Genomic DNA, 20,063 nt, shown 5'->3' with positions numbered 1-20,063 from the left:
AAAAACTACATTAATAGTAATTCCTAGTGAAAAGCATTAAAGCAATGAGAGTATTTGACTCTTGAAATGATATTACTTTTTCAAAGAATAATTTATCCATGCACCTTTATTATGATTTCTTTTGTGTATTATAGATGAAAGACTATGTAGAATAAATGAAGGATCCATGAATCAAAAAGACAAACGTAGTTTACACCCTTTAATCCATACCTCTTTATGAAAAGATAAAAAATGACATTTCACCCCACAAACTTACAAAGCTAGTGTGAACTCAACCAACTGGGCATTGATTTATCCCAACATATGATTAAATTCTCAATTAAATTGGGTAGTTCTTATGACATGCACTTCCTCTCTTAGCAAGTACAGGCCAGGGTAGCAACTTCCACTTGCCGTGTTGGGCCTTGAATGATCAAGGTGATGAAGCCTTACACTGAGGCTTTACACTGCATACATGTAGGTTGCCTTGTCAGGGTTAATGTGAATAGAAAGCTCCCTACTGAATTATGTGAGGGACGAGTAAGAAATTTGATGTCGTGGATCCATCCCTTTAAGCTTATCTCCCTCCAAATGCCGAGTTCCTTGAAACTACTTGATGAGTATCGGTTTGGTGGGAGAGTGTCAAAATGTTTGAGATGCTAGCCACAATCTATCCATCATGGGTGGGCCCTGTTGCCCTTTCTTTTCCTTTTTTCGTTATTTAGATTGTTGTTTATATGCAAGTCTATTGCTCCAATGAATGAGGATTAGGATCAATGCTCCAAAGCCTTCTCCTTGCTAAACTATGTTCTTCCAAGGAGCTTTGATTATTGAACTGAGGAAAGCATGTTGGTGCACTACACTGTAAACTCTAAGATTTTTCCTTGAAAATCGTTACTAACAATTGTATGTAGGTAGGAACCCTGAGCACTACCTACACTAGAAGATGGGGTTTGAATCTTTTCAAGGTTGTAGTTTTGCAAAAGAATTGCTAGGTTTTAGCTTTTTGCAAGATTGTGTACCTTTGTTTTGAGTTTCTTGACAAGAGATCATACTTTATCCAAATTGATCAGTGATCACATTGATTACATAGATCATGCTGTAAACTCTTTCTTGGTCAAGAAATTATCAAGATCACTTCACACTACTTAGTGTATAATAATCTTACATTACTTCCAACCAGATTCAGTAATCTTGTTTACTTCCAACCAGATTCAGTAATCTTGTTTACTTACATCAAATTAAGCAATAACATAGTTGTGTATATTCTGCATTAAACCTTATAACATTTCTTGATTTCTTTGCAATTTTAACATTTTTCTCTTAAAGAAACATAATTTATGCAAAGAAATTGTCAAGATTAAGAAACTTTCAATCAACAATCACTCATTTTTGCTTCAAGATTTGATCAAGTAAATGCCATTAAAATATTAATTTCATTAGTTTGAAAACACATCATTAATGTAAGGTAAAAACTCAAGTAAATGCAATGTGGATTTATACAAAATTGAGTCAATAACTAAAGGGCGATTCACACACAACCTTTACCCTTGAAAAAAAAGTGGCCTTTTCCATTACAATACATACAAATTAAGGTTTTAATAGAATGTGAGTGAATAACCGTGGCAAAAGTTCACACGTGCCATATACATGTAGACTTTCCTCTGTGGACTATATCAATTGATACCAAAATGAATAACCTATCCTCAATTGATATGAAAATCTATTAGCCTAGCCTTCCTTGTGTTATATATGGGGGCTTGTCTAACCTCTACAATACAAAAAAAAAAGTTAAACTTATAGAAATATTAATTGTTAAATTCAAAGTTATCTCAAAATAGACTTATTCTTTCAAGTTAAAATCATTCCTTTAAAAATTTGACAAAAACTAAAAAATTAATGTTAAATTTTTCAAGGAATAATGTATTCATGTACCTTTATTATGATGTCTTTTGTGTATTATAGATGAAAGACTATGCAGAATATTAGATGAAGCATCCATAAATCAAAAGGACAAACCTAGTTTACACCCTTTGATCCATACCTCTTTATAAAAAGATAAAAATGACATTTCACCACAAACTTACAAAGCTAATGTGAACTCAACCAAATAGGCATTGATTTATCCAAACATAAGATTAAATTCTCAATTAAATTTGAGCATCACTTTTACATCTATGCTTGAACACTTGCACCATTAGGGCTAAAGAAGCATAATAAATATAATTGCATCCTTCTATGTAAATAACACTTGCACCATTAGGGCTAAAGAAGCATAATCAATATAATTGCATCCTTCTATGTAATAACTTGTCTCACACTATTCAACCTAAAATTTCACAAATTTAGGCAAAGGAATCCAACCTTTGATTGGAACAGTACATGTATACACAATCTTTCTTTATGCATTTATCGTATAGTCTACCTGGGGGAGGGGAGGGGAGGGAGGGGGTCACCTGTGTAGTATAAAATATAGCACAAGGTTGAACAAAATATATTTTTGTTTCTAGTAGAGTTGCAAAACATTTGTGTATATATGTACAAGGGGCTTTCTATATTGAAGAAGGATATGATGACTTGCATTGAAGGGGGGCTTTTTTAAGTCTCGATCATGTTTTACCCAAGAACGGCCTCTCATGGGGTCTTAATTAATGAGTCTTTGTTGTGTTCTTTATGTGTGAACATAGATGAGGTTATCACATGTGCTTGCTTTGGATTGTCTAGATAAGCCTTAACATGCTCTAGGTACCCTTGGTTGCTCCATCGATGCAACGCACACTTGCAACATTAAGACGACGGGGCCACGTGAGGGCACATGTTAGGAAGATGAAGCTCAAATTTTGGTGTCCTTGGGGTGCTTGAGTATGGGAGTGCTAGTGGTCCGTTCTATGGATAAGAAATATGTAAAAGATTTGTTCCCAACTAAAGTTCGGGTGCATGTGGCTGGGCAATACAAGGGATTTTTCAAATGTCAGTCCTCAATTTTCTATAAAATGCACATTGTGTTTTTGGAAAGAAAATGTGTGTTCTTGTCGAGGATATATGTGCAATTCTTGGATAAATCATGCACAATTATAATTGGAGAAATGGGGTGGTGTCAAATCAATGTCGACGATAACTAAAGGGGAATTCACACACAACCTTTACCCTTGGATTTTTTTAAAATTTTGGCCTTTTTCCATTACAATACCCTTGAGGAGTGGAGAACCGTGTGCAAACTTCCCTTTCCTCTGTGGACTCAATCCTACCCTCAATTGATACCAAAAATGATTAACCTACCCTCAATCCTCTTTTTAAGGTGCGTTGCAACAACAACAGCATCAAAGCAAAATGAGAAGTGACTCAAGATTCGATTCCGGCCACTAACGCTAGAATACGGGCATCTTCTTTAGAAAGTCCGACGACGACAGAATAGAAAAAAAACGATAAAGGCCGGTGTGGAAAAAACTGTATAAATGGGCCTGTGGGAAACTCACTCTTCCAAACAAGCAAGGGTTGCTCGAAGTAACCAAAGAACAAGAAGAGTAAGGAAACATGTCTTGCCACCGCCATCATGATGGGGAGGAGGAGAGGTACTACGGCGAGGCGTATGAGGGCGAACGCGTGTATGCCGCCCAGCCTTACGTGGGCGAGAGCGCCTACCAACGCTTCGACGAAAGCTACGTTCGTGAAGGCCCGCCACCACCGCGGCAGCACCACCACGCCAACTACCAGCGCAACGAACGCTTGGGCGAGCTGGGTGCTGTGGCTGCGGGAGCCTTCGCTCTGGTATTATTATAATATTAACGCTTCATTTCTCATACCCATCATCTCCTGCAGAGCCGTTTCGGCCTTTGCTGATCTCTAATAATTACTGCTCACTACCTAATCGCTTGATGATCATATTTCAGTATGAAGGTCACAAAGCCAGCACCGACCCAGCGCACTGCGCCAAGCACAAGCAGGAGGCCGAGGTCGCAGGCTTGGCAGCTCTCGGCTCCGGCGGCTATGCCGTTTACGAGCACCGCGAGAAGGAAAAGTATCGCAATGGCTGAATAGAAACTTACCCGTCCGTGCCTTAAACTGCCTATATTATGTATGCCTGCGTGGCTAGATAAGCGAGGAAGCGGTCAGCGCTCGTCTTGCCCTAAAGCACTATTATAATCTTAATAGAATAACTTCGCTTCCTTTTTAAGTACTGTGCGTTAGCAGTAGCTAGTGTAAGAAAAGGGAGCAGTGCAAGTATTAATCACCTTATCAACCTTGGCAAGAGAGCTAACCTCAAGTAGAACATAGAATCCTATGAGAGAGAGCTGATGCATTAGTGCATTATTAAAGAGAATAGCGACAAACATTCAACTTCTTGGAAAAAAGATTTCTTTTAATTTATTACCAAATCAAATGTCAATATGAACCTTTGAAATAAAAAGCAAGCATCCTCAATTTAAAACATGTTTTAGTGCCATATATTTTAGAATTTTATGTTGGTCAATGACCACTTGAAACATCCAATATTCAAGCAAACCTTAGGGATTTACATGAAACCATGTTCTCCCTTCTCTTCATGATCCGAACCTAGGTACACATAAAAAATAGGGAGTGTGCATACCAACTGCCACACTCGTTAACATTATTTTAAGTGTGGTTATGCTTCATGTAACTCATTTTTATGTAAACCGCGCTCAACACTTCATGTTAAAGATATATGGGATGACTGAGCTTATGAGTTATGTTATGCTGGCCATGAGCATAAGCCTAGGTGTACATAGAGCTAGAAGAACCAATTTTGGGCGCCCAATTATAGGATAGGCAGTCAGCCATTGTAAAAAGAGAGCTCATGTATATAAGTGACTTATGAAATATGAAATATAACTTCACTTCCGTTTTAAGTACTGTGCGTTAGTAGCTAGTGTAAAAAAAGGGAGCAGTGCAAGTATTAATCACCTTATCAACCTTGACAATATATACAGCAAGTCTAATGCATTACAAGACGAAATCTTGAAATACAGCAAGGGGGCTCTGCAAGTGGTCTCAAGGGGGCTCTGCAAGTCGTCTCTGGGGCAAAGTTGTCCCCCTTGCCACTCTGAGAAAGGTGTCATCATTCCTGCTTCCATCGTTTGTATGTGATGCTCCAATAGAGCCCTTCTCTACCTATCGAAGGTAGTAGCAGAGGCAAGAAGGGCATCGTACGTGAAATGTGTGTGTGTGTGAGAGAGAGAGAGAGAGAGAAAGAGAGAGAGAGAGAGAAAAGGGGGGGATGTGTGCACACTTGTTGGCTCTTGCACACCTCATATGCTATGTGTATAAGAAAGAGAAAGAGAGAAAGAGAGAGAGAGCACGTGTAACTCTCAGAGAGAGCCAACCTATAGGAGAGAGATGATGATGATGATGATGTGATTCTACGCTTAAGAGAGAGCCAACATGCATGCAGGAGAGAGATGATGATGTGATGATGTGATTGTGCTGCTATGCGAGAGAGCCAACCTCAAGCAATACAAAGAATCCTGTGAGAGAGAACCGATGTGTTAGTAAAGACAATAGCAACAAACATCTAGCTTGTACTTGAAATAAGTTTTTGTTTTTATTTATTACCAAATCGAACATCAATATGATGAACCTTTGAAACAAAAAGCAAGCCTACTCGGTTTAATCATAAAACACGTTTCAGTGCCATATATTTTAGGATTTTATCTTGGTCATATTAATCAAATAAATCTACGGTAAACCTTAGGTCCTTACGTGAACCCATGCACTCCCTTCTCTTCTACACAGTCCCAACCTAGATACACACGAGAATTAGGGAGTGTGCATACTAGCTTTGCAACTCATCAAATATTCCATCACTAGAAACATATAATCCCCTTGTAGAAGGACCAAAGCAGCATCTACTATAGCCCTTTGTTTCTCTTGGCCATGACCAATAAACACACATTTGATGGCCTTTGGTTGCATATTTGACCACACATATAACCTCGTAGAAGGATCAAAGCATATGTAGCCCTTTCGCAAATTGGTATTATTATAATAACGCTTGATTTCTCATACCCATCTCCAAAACCTTTGCTTTCTATAATAATTATGTCCCTCTCTTACTACTCACTACCTTATGATCATATTTCAATATGAAGGTCACAAGGCCACTACACCGACCCAGCACAACACTCCTCCAAGTACAAGCAAGAAGCTGAGGTCGTAGGCTTGGCACCTCTTGCCTCCAACGGGGTTACGCATTTTATGAGCACCGCGAGAAGGAAAATTATAGCAATGGCTATGGGTGCTGAATAGAAAATCACCACCATGCCTATTAAACTACCTATCATAAAAAAAGAACTACAGTACAACCAAGTAAAATCTAAACTACTGATCCCTACAAATCACTTTTGTCTTCGTTTAGAATTTACACAAAAAATCCCATCTCCTCCTCCATCAAACAAGACTGCTCCCAAGATATCTGATAACCCAGCAGGATGCTAGCCTCCATCATTGCATCAGTAGTGCATCCACGAGGGGATTGTTTTTCCAATAGGGTTTTCTAAAAAAGATCATCCTGCTTTACTTTTTGGTACCACTTTTGAGTTCTTGGTCCGAATTTGGGGGGTCTGTTCTTCCCTTCCCAACACCTCACCTACAGCATACAAATCAGCATTAGGAACTCACTCCTAGTATTATTATGGATATATGTGTGGCTAAATTAGCAAGAAAGGCCTGAGCCAGCTAGCACTCGTCTTGCTTTAAAGCACTATAATATTAATAGAATAACCTTGCTTCTGTTTTAAGTACTCTGTTTAGTAGGTATCGTAAAAAATGGGGTAGTGTGTGGGTAGTATTTAATGAGGACTTGATCTTATCAAGCTTGATAAAATTCTAATGGCTAATGTATTATAAGATGAAACCTTGAAATATAGTGCTCACCACATCCCTTTCCTTTGGTTACCACCGTCCCGCTTACCTAAGGTGCCGCCATCTCTATGTCTATTGTGTGCATGTGATGCTCCAACAGAGCCCCTATCAAAGGTAATAGGAAAAGGCAAGAAGGGCATTGTACATGAAATGAGAGAAAGAGAGAGACTGAGTGCGTGCTTGTTGGCTCTTACACACCTCGTATGCTATGTGTGTAAGAGAAAAGTTGACGGGGAGGAGAATCACAACCAGATTGAATTCCTCTTCCACGTAGCGACAATGTGAGAGAGAGAGAGAGAGAGAGAGAGAGAGAGAGAGAGAGAGAGAGAGAGAGAGAGAGTATTGTCTCATAGAGAGAGGATTTGCAAGGGACAGAAAGAGAGATGATAATGTGACTCTACTGAGAGAGAGAGAGAGAGAGAGAGAGAGAGAGAGAGACGGGCTGTGTGCACGCTTGTTGGCTCTTGCACAACTTGTATGCTATGTGTGGAAGAGAGAGAAAGAGAGACGGGTTGTGTGCACACTTGTTGGCTCTTGCACACCTCGTATGCTATGCTTGTAAGAAAGAGAAAGAGAGACGATTGAATGAGGAAGAGAATCACAATAGTGATTGAACGCTTCTTCCACCTAGCAACAAACGAGAGAGAGAGAGAAGAGAGAGAGAGAGAGAGTATATGTAACTACATGTCTCTCAGAGAGAGCTTACTTGCACGAGAGAGACATAGGAAGAGAGAGAGGGAGAGATGATGATGTGATTCTAGTGTTAAGAGAGAGCTTGCATACATGTAGGAGAGAGAGATGATGATGATGTGATTGTGCATGGCAAGAGAACCGACCTCGAGTAGTACATAGAATCCTATGAGAGAGAGCCAATGCGTTAGTAAAGAGAAAAGCGACAAATGTTCAGCTTCTTGGAAAAAAGATTTCTTTTAATTTATTACCAAATCAAATGTCAATATGAACCTTTGAAATAAAAAGCAACCATCCTCGGTTTAAAACATGTTTCAGTGCCATATATTTTAGAATTTTATGTTGGTCATGTTAATCAAATGACCACTTGAAAAGTGCAATATTCAAGCAATGTATAGTAAACCTTAGGGCTTTACATAAAACCATATACTCCCTTCTCTTCTACACGATCTGAACCTAGGTACACATAAGAAATCGAAAGTGTGCGTACCAACTGCTGCACTGGTTTACATTATTTTTAAGCATGGTTATGCTTCATGTAACTCATTTTTATGTACACCTCGCTAAGCGCTTCCTGTTAAAGATATAAGTTATGACCGAGCTTATGTTATGCTAGCGAGCTAGAAGAACCAATTTTGGGCGCCCAATTGTAGAATAGGCGGTCGACCATTGTAAAAAGTGAGCTCATGTATATAAGTGACTTATGAAATATGAAAAGGGACAATCCCATTATCACAATTGCGTTTCTCTCTCTCTCTCTCTCTCTCTCTCTCTCTCTCGTGACTATGGTGGTAAGCTTGTGTGCATCCATGCTTGATTGCTTGATTGTGTGTGTGTGAATGTTTGTGAGGTTCTCACTGCTTGCCTCTTCTTCTTCTACTTGCTCTCTCTCTCTCTCTCTCTCTCTCTCTCTCTCTCTCTCTCTCGTGACTATGGTGTTAAGCTTGTGTGCATCCATGCTTGATTGCTTGATTGTGTGTGTGTGAATGTATGTGAGGTTCTCACTGCTTGCCTCTTCTTCTTCTACTTGCTCTCTCTCTCTCTCTCTCTCTCTCTCTCTCTCTCTCTCACCTTCACTCTTGCACACGAAGGTATTGGGTAGGAGTTGAGCTCTCGATAGCTCCTTCTCTCATTGCTACTTACCTAGCTTCACTCTTGCACACATGAAGGTATTGGGTAGGAGTTGAGCTCTCGATAGCTCCTTCTCTCATTGCTACTCACCTAGCTTGTGGAAAGCTCCACTTGATTGACATAAGTGGTGGTGGAGTGAGCCCCTGGAGGCCTCACATCGAGGAGTTAACCCTCATTAGAGTCGACTAAATGCTAGTTCCCAAACCAATCCTTGTATTGTCTCTTTTCTCTTCTCTTCTCTCTCTCTCTTGCATGCATGCTGGCTCTCTATTAACAGTAGAATCACATCATCATCATCATTTCTCTCCCTCTGTCTCAGTGTGAACTCAACCAACTGGGCATTGATTTATACGAACATAAGATTAAATTCTCAATTAAATTGGGTAGTTCTTATGACATGCAGTTCCTCCCTTTGCAAGTACACGCCAGGCTAGCAAGTTCAACTTGCCATGCTGGGCCTTGAATGATCAAGGTGATGAAGCCTTACACTGAGGCTTTACACTGCATACATGTAGGTTGCCTTCAGGGTTAATGTGAGTAGAAAGCTCCCTACTGAATTATGTGAGGGACGAGTAAGAACTTTGATGTCATGGATCCATCCCTTTAAGCTTATCTCCCTCCAAATGCCGAGTTCCTTGAAACTACTTGATGAGTATCGGTTTGGTGGGAGAGTGTCCAAATGTTTGAGATGCTAGCCACAATCTATCCATCATGTGTGGGCCCTGTTGCCCTTGCTTTTCCTTTTTTCTTTATTTAGATTTTTGTTTATATGCAAGTATTGCTCCAATGAATGAGGATTAGGATCAATGCTCCAAAGCCTTCTCCTTGCTAAACTATGTTCTTCCAAAGGAGCCATGATTGCTGAACTGAGGAAAGCATGTTGGTGCACTACACTGTAAACTCTAAGATTTTGCCTTGAAAATCATTACTAACAATTGTATGTAGGTAGGAACCTTGAGCACTACCTACACTAGAAGATGGGGTTTGAATCTCAACAAGGTTGTAGTTTTGCAAAAAAAATTGCTAGGTTTTAGCTTTTTGCAAGATTGTGTACCTTTGTTTTGAGGTTCTTGACAAGAGATCATACTTTATCCAGATTGATCAGTGATCACATTGATTACATAGATCATGTTGTAAACTCTTTCTTGGTCAAGAAATTATCAAGATCACTTCACACCACTAAGTGTACAATAATCTTACATTACTTCCAACAACCATATTCAGTAATCTTGTTTACTTACATCAAATTAAGCAATAACACCATAGTTGTGTATATTTTGCATTAAACCTTGTAACATTTCTTGATTTCTTTACAATTTTAACATTTATCTCTTAAAGAAACATAATTTATGCAAAGAAATTGTCAAGATTAAGAAAGTTTCAATCAAAAATCACTCATTTTTGCTTCAAGATTTGATCAAGTAAATGCCATTAAAATATTAATGTCATTAGGTTGAAAATACATCATTAATGTAAGGTAAAAACTCAAGTAAATGCAATCTAGAATTATACAAAATTCAGTCGACAACAAGGGCGATTCACACAACCTTTACCCTTGAAAAAAAAGTGGCCTTTTGCCTTCAAGATTGTTACTAAAAGTTGTATGTAGGTAGGAACCTTGAGCACTAGCTACACTAGAATGTTGGGTTTGAATCTCAACAAGGTTGTAATTTTACAAAAAATTACCAGATTTTAGCTTTTTGCAAGTTTGGGTATCTTTGTTCAGTGTTTCTTAACAAGAGATCAAACTTGATCCGAATTGATCAGTGATCACATTGATTAGCATAGATCATGCTTTAAACTTTTTCTTGGTCAAGAAATTGTCAAGATCACTTCACACCACTAAGTGTACAATAATCTTACCTTGCTTCCAACCAGATTCAATAATCTTATTTACTTACATCAAATTAAGCAATAACACCATAGTTGTGTATATTTTGCATTAAACCGTGTAACATTTCTTGATTTCTTTACAATTTTAACATTTTTCTCTCAAAGAAGCATAATTCTTGCAAAGAAATGATCAAGATTAGGAAAGTTTCAATCAATAATCACTCATTTGATCAAGTAAATGCCATTAAAATATTAATGTCATTAGGTTGAAAACACAGCATTAATGTAAGGTAAAAACTCAAGTAAATACAATATGGATTTATACAAAATTGAGTCAATAACGAAGTGGCGATTCACACACAGCCTTCACCTTGAAAAAAAAGTGGTCTTTTCCATTACAATACACAGAAATTAAGGTTTTTACAAAATTTGAGTGGATAACTGTGGCAAAAGTTCCACCTGCCCTATACATGTAGACTTTCCTCTATGGACTATATCAATCCTATATCAATTGATACCAAAATGAATAACCTATCCTCAATTGATATAAAAATCTATTAGCCTAGCCTTCCTTGTGTTATATATGGGGCCTTGTCTAACCTCTGCAATACAAAATAAAATTTAAACTTATAGAAATATTTACTATTAAATTCATCGGTATCTCAAAATAGCCTTATTCTTCAAGTTAAAATTATTCCTTCAAAAAATTCACAAAAACTAAAAAAATTAATGTTAAAGAAAGTTTAGATTAAAAACTACATTAATAGTAATTCCTAGTGAAAAGCATTAAAGCAATGAGAGTATTTGACTCTTGAAATGATATTACTTTTTCAAAGAATAATTTATCCATGCACCTTTATTATGATTTCTTTTGTGTATTCTAGATGAAAGACTATGTAGAATAAATGAAGGATCCATGAATCGAAAAGACAAACGTAGTTCACACCCTTTGATCCATACCTCTTTATGAAAAGGTAAAAAATGACATTATACCACAAACTTACAAAGCTAGTGTGAACTCAATCAAATGGGCATTGATTTATCCAAACATAAGATTAAATTCTCAATTAAATTGGGTAGTTCTTATGACATCCAATTCCTCCCTTAGCAAGTACAGGCCAGGGTAGCAACTTACACTTGCCGTGTTGGGCCTTGAATGTTCAAGGTGATGAAGCCTTACACTGAGGCTTTACACTGCATACATGTAGGTTGCCTTGTCAGGGTGAATATGAATAGAAAGCTCCCTACTGAATTATGTGAGGGACGAGTAAGAAATTAGATGTCGTGGATCCATCCCTTTAAGCTTATCTCCCTCCAAATGCCGAGTTCCTTGAAACTACTTGATGAGTATCGGTTTGGTGGGAGAGTGTCGAAATGTTTGAGATGATGCAGACCACAATCTATCCATCACGGGTGGGCCCTGTTGCCCCTGCTTTTCCTTTTTTCTTTATTTAGATTGTTGTTTATATGCAAGTATATTGCTCCAATGAATGAGGATTAGGATCCATGCTCCAAAGCCTTCTTCTTGCTATACTATGTTCTTCTCCAAGGAGCCATGATTGCTGAATCGAGGAAAGCATGTTGATGCACTATACTGTAAACTCTAAGCTTTTACGTTGAAAATCATTACTAACAATTGTATGTAGGTAGGAACCTTGAGCACTACCTACACTAGAGGATGGGGTTTGAATCTCAACAAGGTTTTAATCTTGCAAAAAAATTGCTAGGCTTTAGCTTTTTGCAAGATTGTGTACCTTTGTATTGAGTTTCTTGACAAGCTGAGATCATACTTTATCCAAATTTATCAGTAATCACATTGATTACATAGATCATGCTGTAAACTCTTTCTTGGTCAAGAAATTATCAAGATCACTTCACACCATAGTTGTGTATATTTTACATTAAACCTTGTGTTCTTTATGTGTGAACATAGATGAGGTTATCACATGTGCTTGCTTTGGATTGTCTAGATAAGCCTTAACATGCTCTAGGTACCCTTGGTTGCTCCATCGATGCAACGCACACTTACAACATTAAGACGACGGGGCCACGTGAGGGCACATGTTAGGAAGATGAAGCTCAAATTTTGGTGTCCTTGGGTATGGGAGTGCTAGTGGTCCGTTCTATGGGTAAGAAATATGTAAAAGATTTGTTCCCAACTAAAGTTCGGGTGCATGTGGATGGGCAATACAATGTGAACAAGGGATTTTTCAAATGTCAGTCCTCAATTTTCTATAAAATGCACATTGTGTTTTTGGAAAGAAAATGTGTGTTCTTGTCGAGGATATATGTGCAATTCCTGGATAAATCATGCACAATTATAATTGGAGAAATGGGGTGGTGTCAAATCAATGTCGATAACTAAAGGGGAATTCACACACACCTTGGATTTTTTTTATTTTTATTTTTATTTTTTTGGCCTTTTTCCATTACAATACCCTTGAGGAGTGGAGAACCCTTTCCTCTGTGGACTCAATCCTACCCTCAATTGATACCAACAATGATTAACCTACCCTCAATCCTCTTTTTAAGGTGCAACAGCATCAAAGCAAAATGTGAAGTGACTCAAGATTCGATTCCGGCCACTAACGCTAGAATACGGGCATCTTCTTTAGAAAGTCCGACGACGACAGAATAGAAAAAAAACGATAAAGGCCGGTGTGGAAAAAACTGTATAAATGGGCCTGTGGGAAACTCACTCTTCCAAACAAGCAACGGTTGCTCGAAGTAACCAAAGAACAAGAAGAGTAAGGAAACATGTCTTGCCACCGCCATCATGATGGGGAGGAGGAGAGGTACTACGGCGAGGCGTATGAGGGCGAACGCGTGTATGCCGCCCAGCCTTACGTGGGCGAGAGCGCCTACCAACGCTTCGACGAAAGCTACGTTCGTGAAGGCCCGCCACCACCGCGGCAGCACCACCACGCCAACTACCAGCGCAACGAACGCTTGGGCGAGCTGGGTGCTGTGGCTGCGGGAGCCTTCGCTCTGGTATTATTATAATATTAACGCTTCATTTCTCATACCCATCATCTCCTGCAGAGCCGTTTCGGCCTTTGCTGATCTCTAATAATTACTGCTCACTACCTAATCGCTTGATGATCATATTTCAGTATGAAGGTCACAAAGCCAGCACCGACCCAGCGCACTGCGCCAAGCACAAGCAGGAGGCCGAGGTCGCAGGCTTGGCAGCTCTCGGCTCCGGCGGCTATGCCGTTTACGAGCACCGCGAGAAGGAAAAGTATAGCAATGGCTATGGTTGCTGAATAGAAACTTACCCGTCCGTGCCTTAAACTGCCTATATTATGTATGGCTATGGAAGCGGTCAGCGCTCTCGTCTTGCCCTAAAGCACTATTATAATCTTAATAGAATAACTTCGCTTCCTTTTTAAGTACTGTGCGTTAGTAGCTAGTGTAGTAAAAAAAGGGAGCAGTGCAAGTATTAATCACCTTATCAACGTTGACAATATATACAGCAAGTCTAATGCATTACAAGATGAAATCTTGAAATACAGCAAGGGGGCTCTGCAAGTCGTCTCTGGGGAAAAGTTATCCCCCTTGCCACTCTGAGAAAGGTGTCATCATTCCTGTTTCCATCGTTTGTATGTGATGCTCCAATAGAGCCCTTCTCTACCTATCGAAGGTAGTAGCAGAAGCAAGAAGGGCATCGTACGTGAAATGTGTGTGTGTGTGTGTGTGAGAGAGAGAGAGAGAGAGAGAGAGAGAGAGAAGGGGGGGACGTGTGCACACTTGTTGGCTCTTGCACACCTCATATGCTATGTGTATAAGAAAGAGAAAGAGAGAAAGAGAGAGAGAGCACGTGTAACTCTCAGAGAGAGCCAACCTATAGGAGAGAGATGATGATGATGATGATGTGATTGTGCTGCTGTGCGAGAGAGCCAACCTCAAGCAATACAAAGAATCCTGCGAGAGAGAACCGATGTGTTAGTAAAGACAATAGCAACAAACATCTAGCTTGTACTTGAAATAAGTTTTTGTTTTGATTTATTACCAAATCGAACATCAATATGATGAACCTTTGAAACAAAAAGCAAGCCTACTCGGTTTAATCATAAAACACGTTTCAGTGCCATATATTTTAGGATTTTATCTTGGTCATATTAATCAAATAACCACTCGAAATGTCCATTCAATAAATCTACGGTAAACCTTAGGTCCTTACGTGAACCCATGCACTCCCTTCTCTTCTACACAGTCCCAACCTAGATACACACGAGAATTAGGGAGTGTGCATACTAGCTTTGCAACTCATCAAATATTCCATCACTAGAAACATATAATCCCCTTGTAGAAGGACCAAAGCAGCATCTACTATAGCCCTTTGTTTCTCTTGGCCCCCATGACCAATAAACACACATTTGATGGCCTTTGGTTGCATATTTGACCACACATATAACCTCATAGAAGGATCAAAGCATATGTAGCCCTTTCGCTTTGGTATTATTATAATAACGCTTGATTTCTCATACCCATCTCCAAAACCTTTGCTTTCTATAATAATTACATCCCTCTCTTAGTACTCACTACCTTATGATCATATTTCAATATGAAGGTCACAAGGCCACTACACCGACCCAGCACAACACTCCTCTAAGTACAAGCAGGAAGCTGAGGTCGTAGGCTTGTCACCTCTCGCCTCCAGCGGGGTTACGCGTTTTACGAGCACCGCGAGAAGGAAAAGTATAGCAATGGCTATGGTTGCTGAATAGAAAATCACCACCATGCCTATTAAAACTACCTATATTATGAAAAGAACTACAGTAGTACAACCAAGTAAAATCTAAACTATTGATCTCTACAAATCACTTTTGTCTTCGTTCAGAATTTACACAGAAAATCCCATCTCCTCCTCCATCAAACAAGACTGCTCCCAAGATACCTGATAACCCAGCATGATGTTGGCCTCCATCATTACATCAATAGTGCATCCATGAGGGGATTGTGTTTCCAATAGGGTTTTCTAAAAAAGATCATCCTGCTTTACTTTTCGGTACCACCTTTGAGTTCTTGGTCCGAATTTGGGGGGTCTCTTCTTCCCTTCCCAACATCTCACCTACACCATACAAATCACCATTAGGAACTCACTCCTAGTATTATTCTGGATATATGTGTGTCTAAATTAGCGAGGAAGCAACGAGCCTGTCAGCACTCGTCTTGCTTTAAAGCACTATAATTTTAATAGAATAACCTCGCTTCTATTTTAAAAGTACTCTGTTAGTAGGTATTGTAAAAAATGGGGTAGTGTGTGGGTAGTATTTAATGAATACTTGACCTCTTATCAAACTTAATAAAATTCTAATGGCTAATGTATTACAAGATGAAACCTTGAAATATAGTGCTCACCACATCCCTTTCCTTTGGTTATACCACCGTCCCACGTACCTAAGGTGTTGCCATCTCTATGTCCATTGTGTAAATGTGATGCTCCAACAGAGCCCCTATCAAAGGTAGTAGGAAAAGGCAAGAGGGGCATTGTACATGAAATGAGAGAGAGAGAGAGAGAGAGAGAGAGAGAGAGAGAGAGAGAGACTGTGTGCATGCTTGTTGGCTCTTGCACACCTGGTATGCTATGTGTGTAAGAAAGCAAAAGAGAGATGATTCGATGGGGAGGACAACGGTTGAATGCCTCTTCCACGTAGCAACAATGAGAGAGAGAGAGAGAGAGAGAGAGAGAGAGAGAGAGAGAGAGAGAGAGAGAGAGAGAGAGAGAGAGTATTGTCTCTCAGAGAGACGACTTGCAAGGGACAGAAAGAGAGATGATGATGTGACTCTATTGTGAAATGAGAGGGGGAGAGAGAGAGAGGGGGGGGCTGTGTGCACGCTTGTTAGCTCTTGCACAACTTGTATGCTATGTGTGTAAGAAAGAGAAAGAGAGACGGGTTGTGTGCACACTTGTTGGCTCTTGCACACCTCGTATGCTATGTTTGTAAGAAAGAGAAAAAGAGATGATTGAATGAGGAAGAGAATCACAATAGTGATTGAACGCCTCTTCCACCTAGCGACAACGAGAGAGAGAGAGAAAGAGAGAGAGAGAGAGAGAGAGAGAGAGAGAGAGAGAGAGAGAGAGAGAGAGAGAGAGAAAGTACATGTAACTACATGTCTCTCAGAGAGAGCTTACTTGCACGAGAGAGAGCGAGAGATGATGATGTGATTCTACTATTAAGAGGGAGCTTGCATACATGTAGGAGAGAGAGACGATGATGATGTGATTGTGCATGGCAAGAGAATCGACCTGGAGTAGTACATAGAATCCTATGAGAGAGAGCCGATGCATTAGTAAAGAGAATAGCGACAAATGTTCAACTTCTTGGAAAAAAGATTTCTTTTAATTTATTACCAAATCAAATGTACCAAATCAAATGTCAATATGAACCTTTGAATATACCTGTTAGTCACACTCTCTCTCCCCAACACACATATAGACATATTATATATATATATATCATACACACACGCAAAGTGCGCACACTCTCTCTCTTCATTATAATTAGGAGCTTGTGAGGGGAGGGACCCCCTTGGAAATTTTGAAGGTAGCCTACCATGAGCTCCAGAGTGCCTGTTCAAATAGCATCTAGTTCTCATAGTAATTCAAATAAAAAATTGAAATTCATATTCTTTATGTTAAATAATACTTACTACCATGGTATATGAACTCGCTGTAGATAAGACATGCAAAGGTCTCTCATCCGACGGTAAACCTTAGGTCCTTACGTGAACCCATGCACTCCCTTCTCTTCTACACAGTCCCAACCTAGATACACACGAGAATTAGGGAGTGTGCATACTAGCTTTGCAACTCATCAAATATTCCGTCACTAGAAACAGATAATCCCCTTATAGAAGGACCAAAGCAGCATCTACTATAGCCCTTTATTTCTCTTGGCCATGACCAATACACATTTGATGGCCTTTGGTTGCATATTTGACCACACATATAACCTCGTAGAAGGATCAAAGCATATGTAGCCCTTTCGCAAATTGGTATTATTATAATAACGCTTGATTTCTCATACCCATCTCCAAAACCTTTGCTTTCTATAATAATTATGTCCCTCTCTTACTACTCACTACCTTATGATCATATTTCAATATGAAGGTCACAAGGCCACTACACCGACCCAGCACAACACTCCTCCAAGTACAAGCAGGAAGCTGAGGTCGTAGGCTTGGCACCTCTTCCTCCAATGGGGTTACGCATTTTACGAGCACCGCGAGAAGGAAAATTATAGCAATGGCTATGGGTGCTGAATAGAAAATCACCACCATGCCTATTAAACTACCTATCATATAAAAAGAACTACAGTACAACCAAGTAAAATCTAAACTACTGATCCCTACAAATCACTTTTGTCTTCGTTTAGAATTTACACAAAAAATCCCATCTCCTCCTGCTCCCAAGATATCTGATAACCCAGCAGGATGCTAGCCTCCATCATTGCATCAGTAGTGCATCCACGAGGGGATTGTTTTTCCAATAGGGTTTTCTAAAAAAGATCATCCTACTTTACTTTTCGGTACCACTTTTGAGTTCTTGGTCCGAATTTGGGGGGTCTCTTCTTCCCTTCCCAACACCTCACCTACAGCATACAAATCAGCATTAGGAACTCACTCCTAGTATTATTATGGATATCTGTGTGGCTAAATTAGTGAGAAAGGCCCGAGCCAGCCAACACTCGTCTTGCTTTAAAGCACTATAATGTTAATAGAATAACCTCGCTTCTGTTTTAAGTACTCTATTTAGTAGGTATTGTAAAAAATGGGGTAGTGTGTGGGTAGTATTTAATGAGTATTTGATCTTATCAAGCTTGATAAAATTCTAATGGCTAATGTATTATAAGATGAAACCTTGAAACATAGTGCTCACCACATCCCTTTCCTTTGGTTACCACCGTCCCGCTTACCCAAGGTGCCAACATCTCTATGTCTATTGTGTGCATGTGATGCTCCAACAGAGCCCCTATCAAAGGTAGTAGGAAAAGGCAAGAAGGGCATTGTACATGAAATGAGAGAAATAGAGAGACTATGTGCATGCTTGTTGGCTCTTACACACCTCGTATGCTATGTGTGTAAGAGACGATTCGACGGGGAGGAGAATCAAAACCAGATTGAATGCCTCTTCCACGTAGCGACAATGTGTGTGTGTGTGTGTGTGTGTGTGTGTGTGTGTGAGAGAGAGAGAGAGAGAGAGAGAGAGAGAGAGAGAGTATTGTCTCACAGAGAGAGGATTTGCAAGGGACAGAAAGAGAGATGATAATGTGACTCTACTGTGAAATGAGAGAGAGAGAGAGAGAGAGAGAGAGGGGGGGGGGCTGTGTGCACGCTTGTTGGCTCTTGCACAACTTGTATGCTATGTGTGGAAGAGAGAGAAAGAGAGACGGGTTGTGTGCACACTTGTTGGCTCTTGCACACCTCGTATGCTATGCTTGTAAGAAAGAGAAAGAGAGACGATTGAATGAGGAAGAGAATCACAATAGCGATTGAACGCTTCTTCCACCTAGCAACAAACGAGAGAGAGAGAGAGAGAGAGAGAGAGAGAGAGAGAGAGAAGAGAGAGAGAGAGAGTATATGTAACTACATGTCTCTCAGAGAGAGCTTACTTGCACGAGAGAGACAGAGGAAGAGAGAGAGGGAGAGATGATGATGTGATTCTAGTGTTAAGAGAGAGCTTGCATACATGTAGGAGAGAGAGATGATGATGATGTGATTGTGCATGGCAAGAGAACCGACCTCGAGTAGTACATAGAATCCTATGAGAGAGAGCCAATGCGTTAGTAAAAAGAATAGCGACAAATGTTCAACTTCTTGGAAAAAAGATTTCTTTTAATTTATTACCAACTCAAATGTCAATATGAACCTTTGAAACAAAAAGCAACCATCCTCCGTTTAAAACATGTTTCAGTGCCATATATTTTAGAATTTTATGTTGGTCATGTTAATCAAATGACCACTTGAAACGTGCAATATTCAAGCAATGTACAGTAAACCTTAGGGCTTTACATAAAACCATATACTCCCTTCTCTTCTACACGATCTGAACCTAGGTACACATAAGAAATCGGAAGTGTGCGTACCAACTGCCGCACTGGTTAACATTATTTTAAAGCATGGTTATGCTTCATGTAACTCATTTTTATGTACACCTCGCTAAGCGCTTCATGTTGAAGATATAAGTTATGACCCAGCTTATGTTATGCTAGCGAGCTAGAAGAACCAATTTTGGGCGCCCAATTGTAGGATAGGCGGTCGACCGTTGTAAAAAGTGAGCTCATGTATATAAGTGACTTATGAAATATGAAAAGGGACAATCCCATTATCACAATTGAGTTTCTCTCTCTCTCTCTCTCTCTCTCTCTCTCTCTCTCTCTCTCTCTCTCTCTCTCTCGTGACTATGGTGGTAAGCTTGTGTGCATCCATGCTTGATTGCTTGATTGTGTGTGTGTGAATGTTTGTGAGGTTCTCATTGCTTGCCTCTTCTTCTTCTACTTGCTCTCTCTCTCTCTCACCTTCACTCTTGCACACATGAAGGTATT

The 20,063-nt window shown here is 39.7% G+C and overlaps 2 protein-coding genes and 1 long non-coding RNA gene across 3 annotated transcripts in view; all 3 read left to right on the top strand.

The window, feature by feature from the left end:
• The window catches only part of LOC147604713 (uncharacterized), a 62,951-nt gene that overhangs the window by 20,524 nt on the left and 22,364 nt on the right, over nt 1–20,063 (top strand). The gene's annotated exons all lie outside the window — the stretch shown is intronic.
• Nucleotides 3,434–4,153, top strand: LOC147604716 (abscisic stress-ripening protein 2-like). The gene is made up of 2 exons (XM_086794790.1): nt 3,434–3,747; nt 3,870–4,153. Exons 1-2 carry the CDS (start codon nt 3,514–3,516, stop codon nt 4,011–4,013), a joined length of 378 nt encoding a protein of 125 aa, XP_086650916.1. The 5' UTR covers nt 3,434–3,513; the 3' UTR covers nt 4,014–4,153.
• On the top strand, nt 13,192–13,904 carry LOC147604715 (abscisic stress-ripening protein 2-like). The gene is made up of 2 exons (XM_086794788.1): nt 13,192–13,503; nt 13,626–13,904. The coding sequence occupies exons 1-2, from the start codon at nt 13,270–13,272 to the stop codon at nt 13,776–13,778; spliced, it is 387 nt and encodes a 128-aa protein (XP_086650914.1). The 5' UTR covers nt 13,192–13,269; the 3' UTR covers nt 13,779–13,904.

The sequence above is a fragment of the Cibotium barometz genome, chromosome 61 (genome assembly GCF_041138505.1).
Source record: "Cibotium barometz isolate CiBa-2024 chromosome 61, ASM4113850v1, whole genome shotgun sequence".
Classification (NCBI taxonomy): Eukaryota; Viridiplantae; Streptophyta; class Polypodiopsida; order Cyatheales; family Cibotiaceae; genus Cibotium; species Cibotium barometz.
Note: the sequence above shows the minus strand (reverse complement) of the source record. Positions and strands in the feature narration are given on the sequence as shown.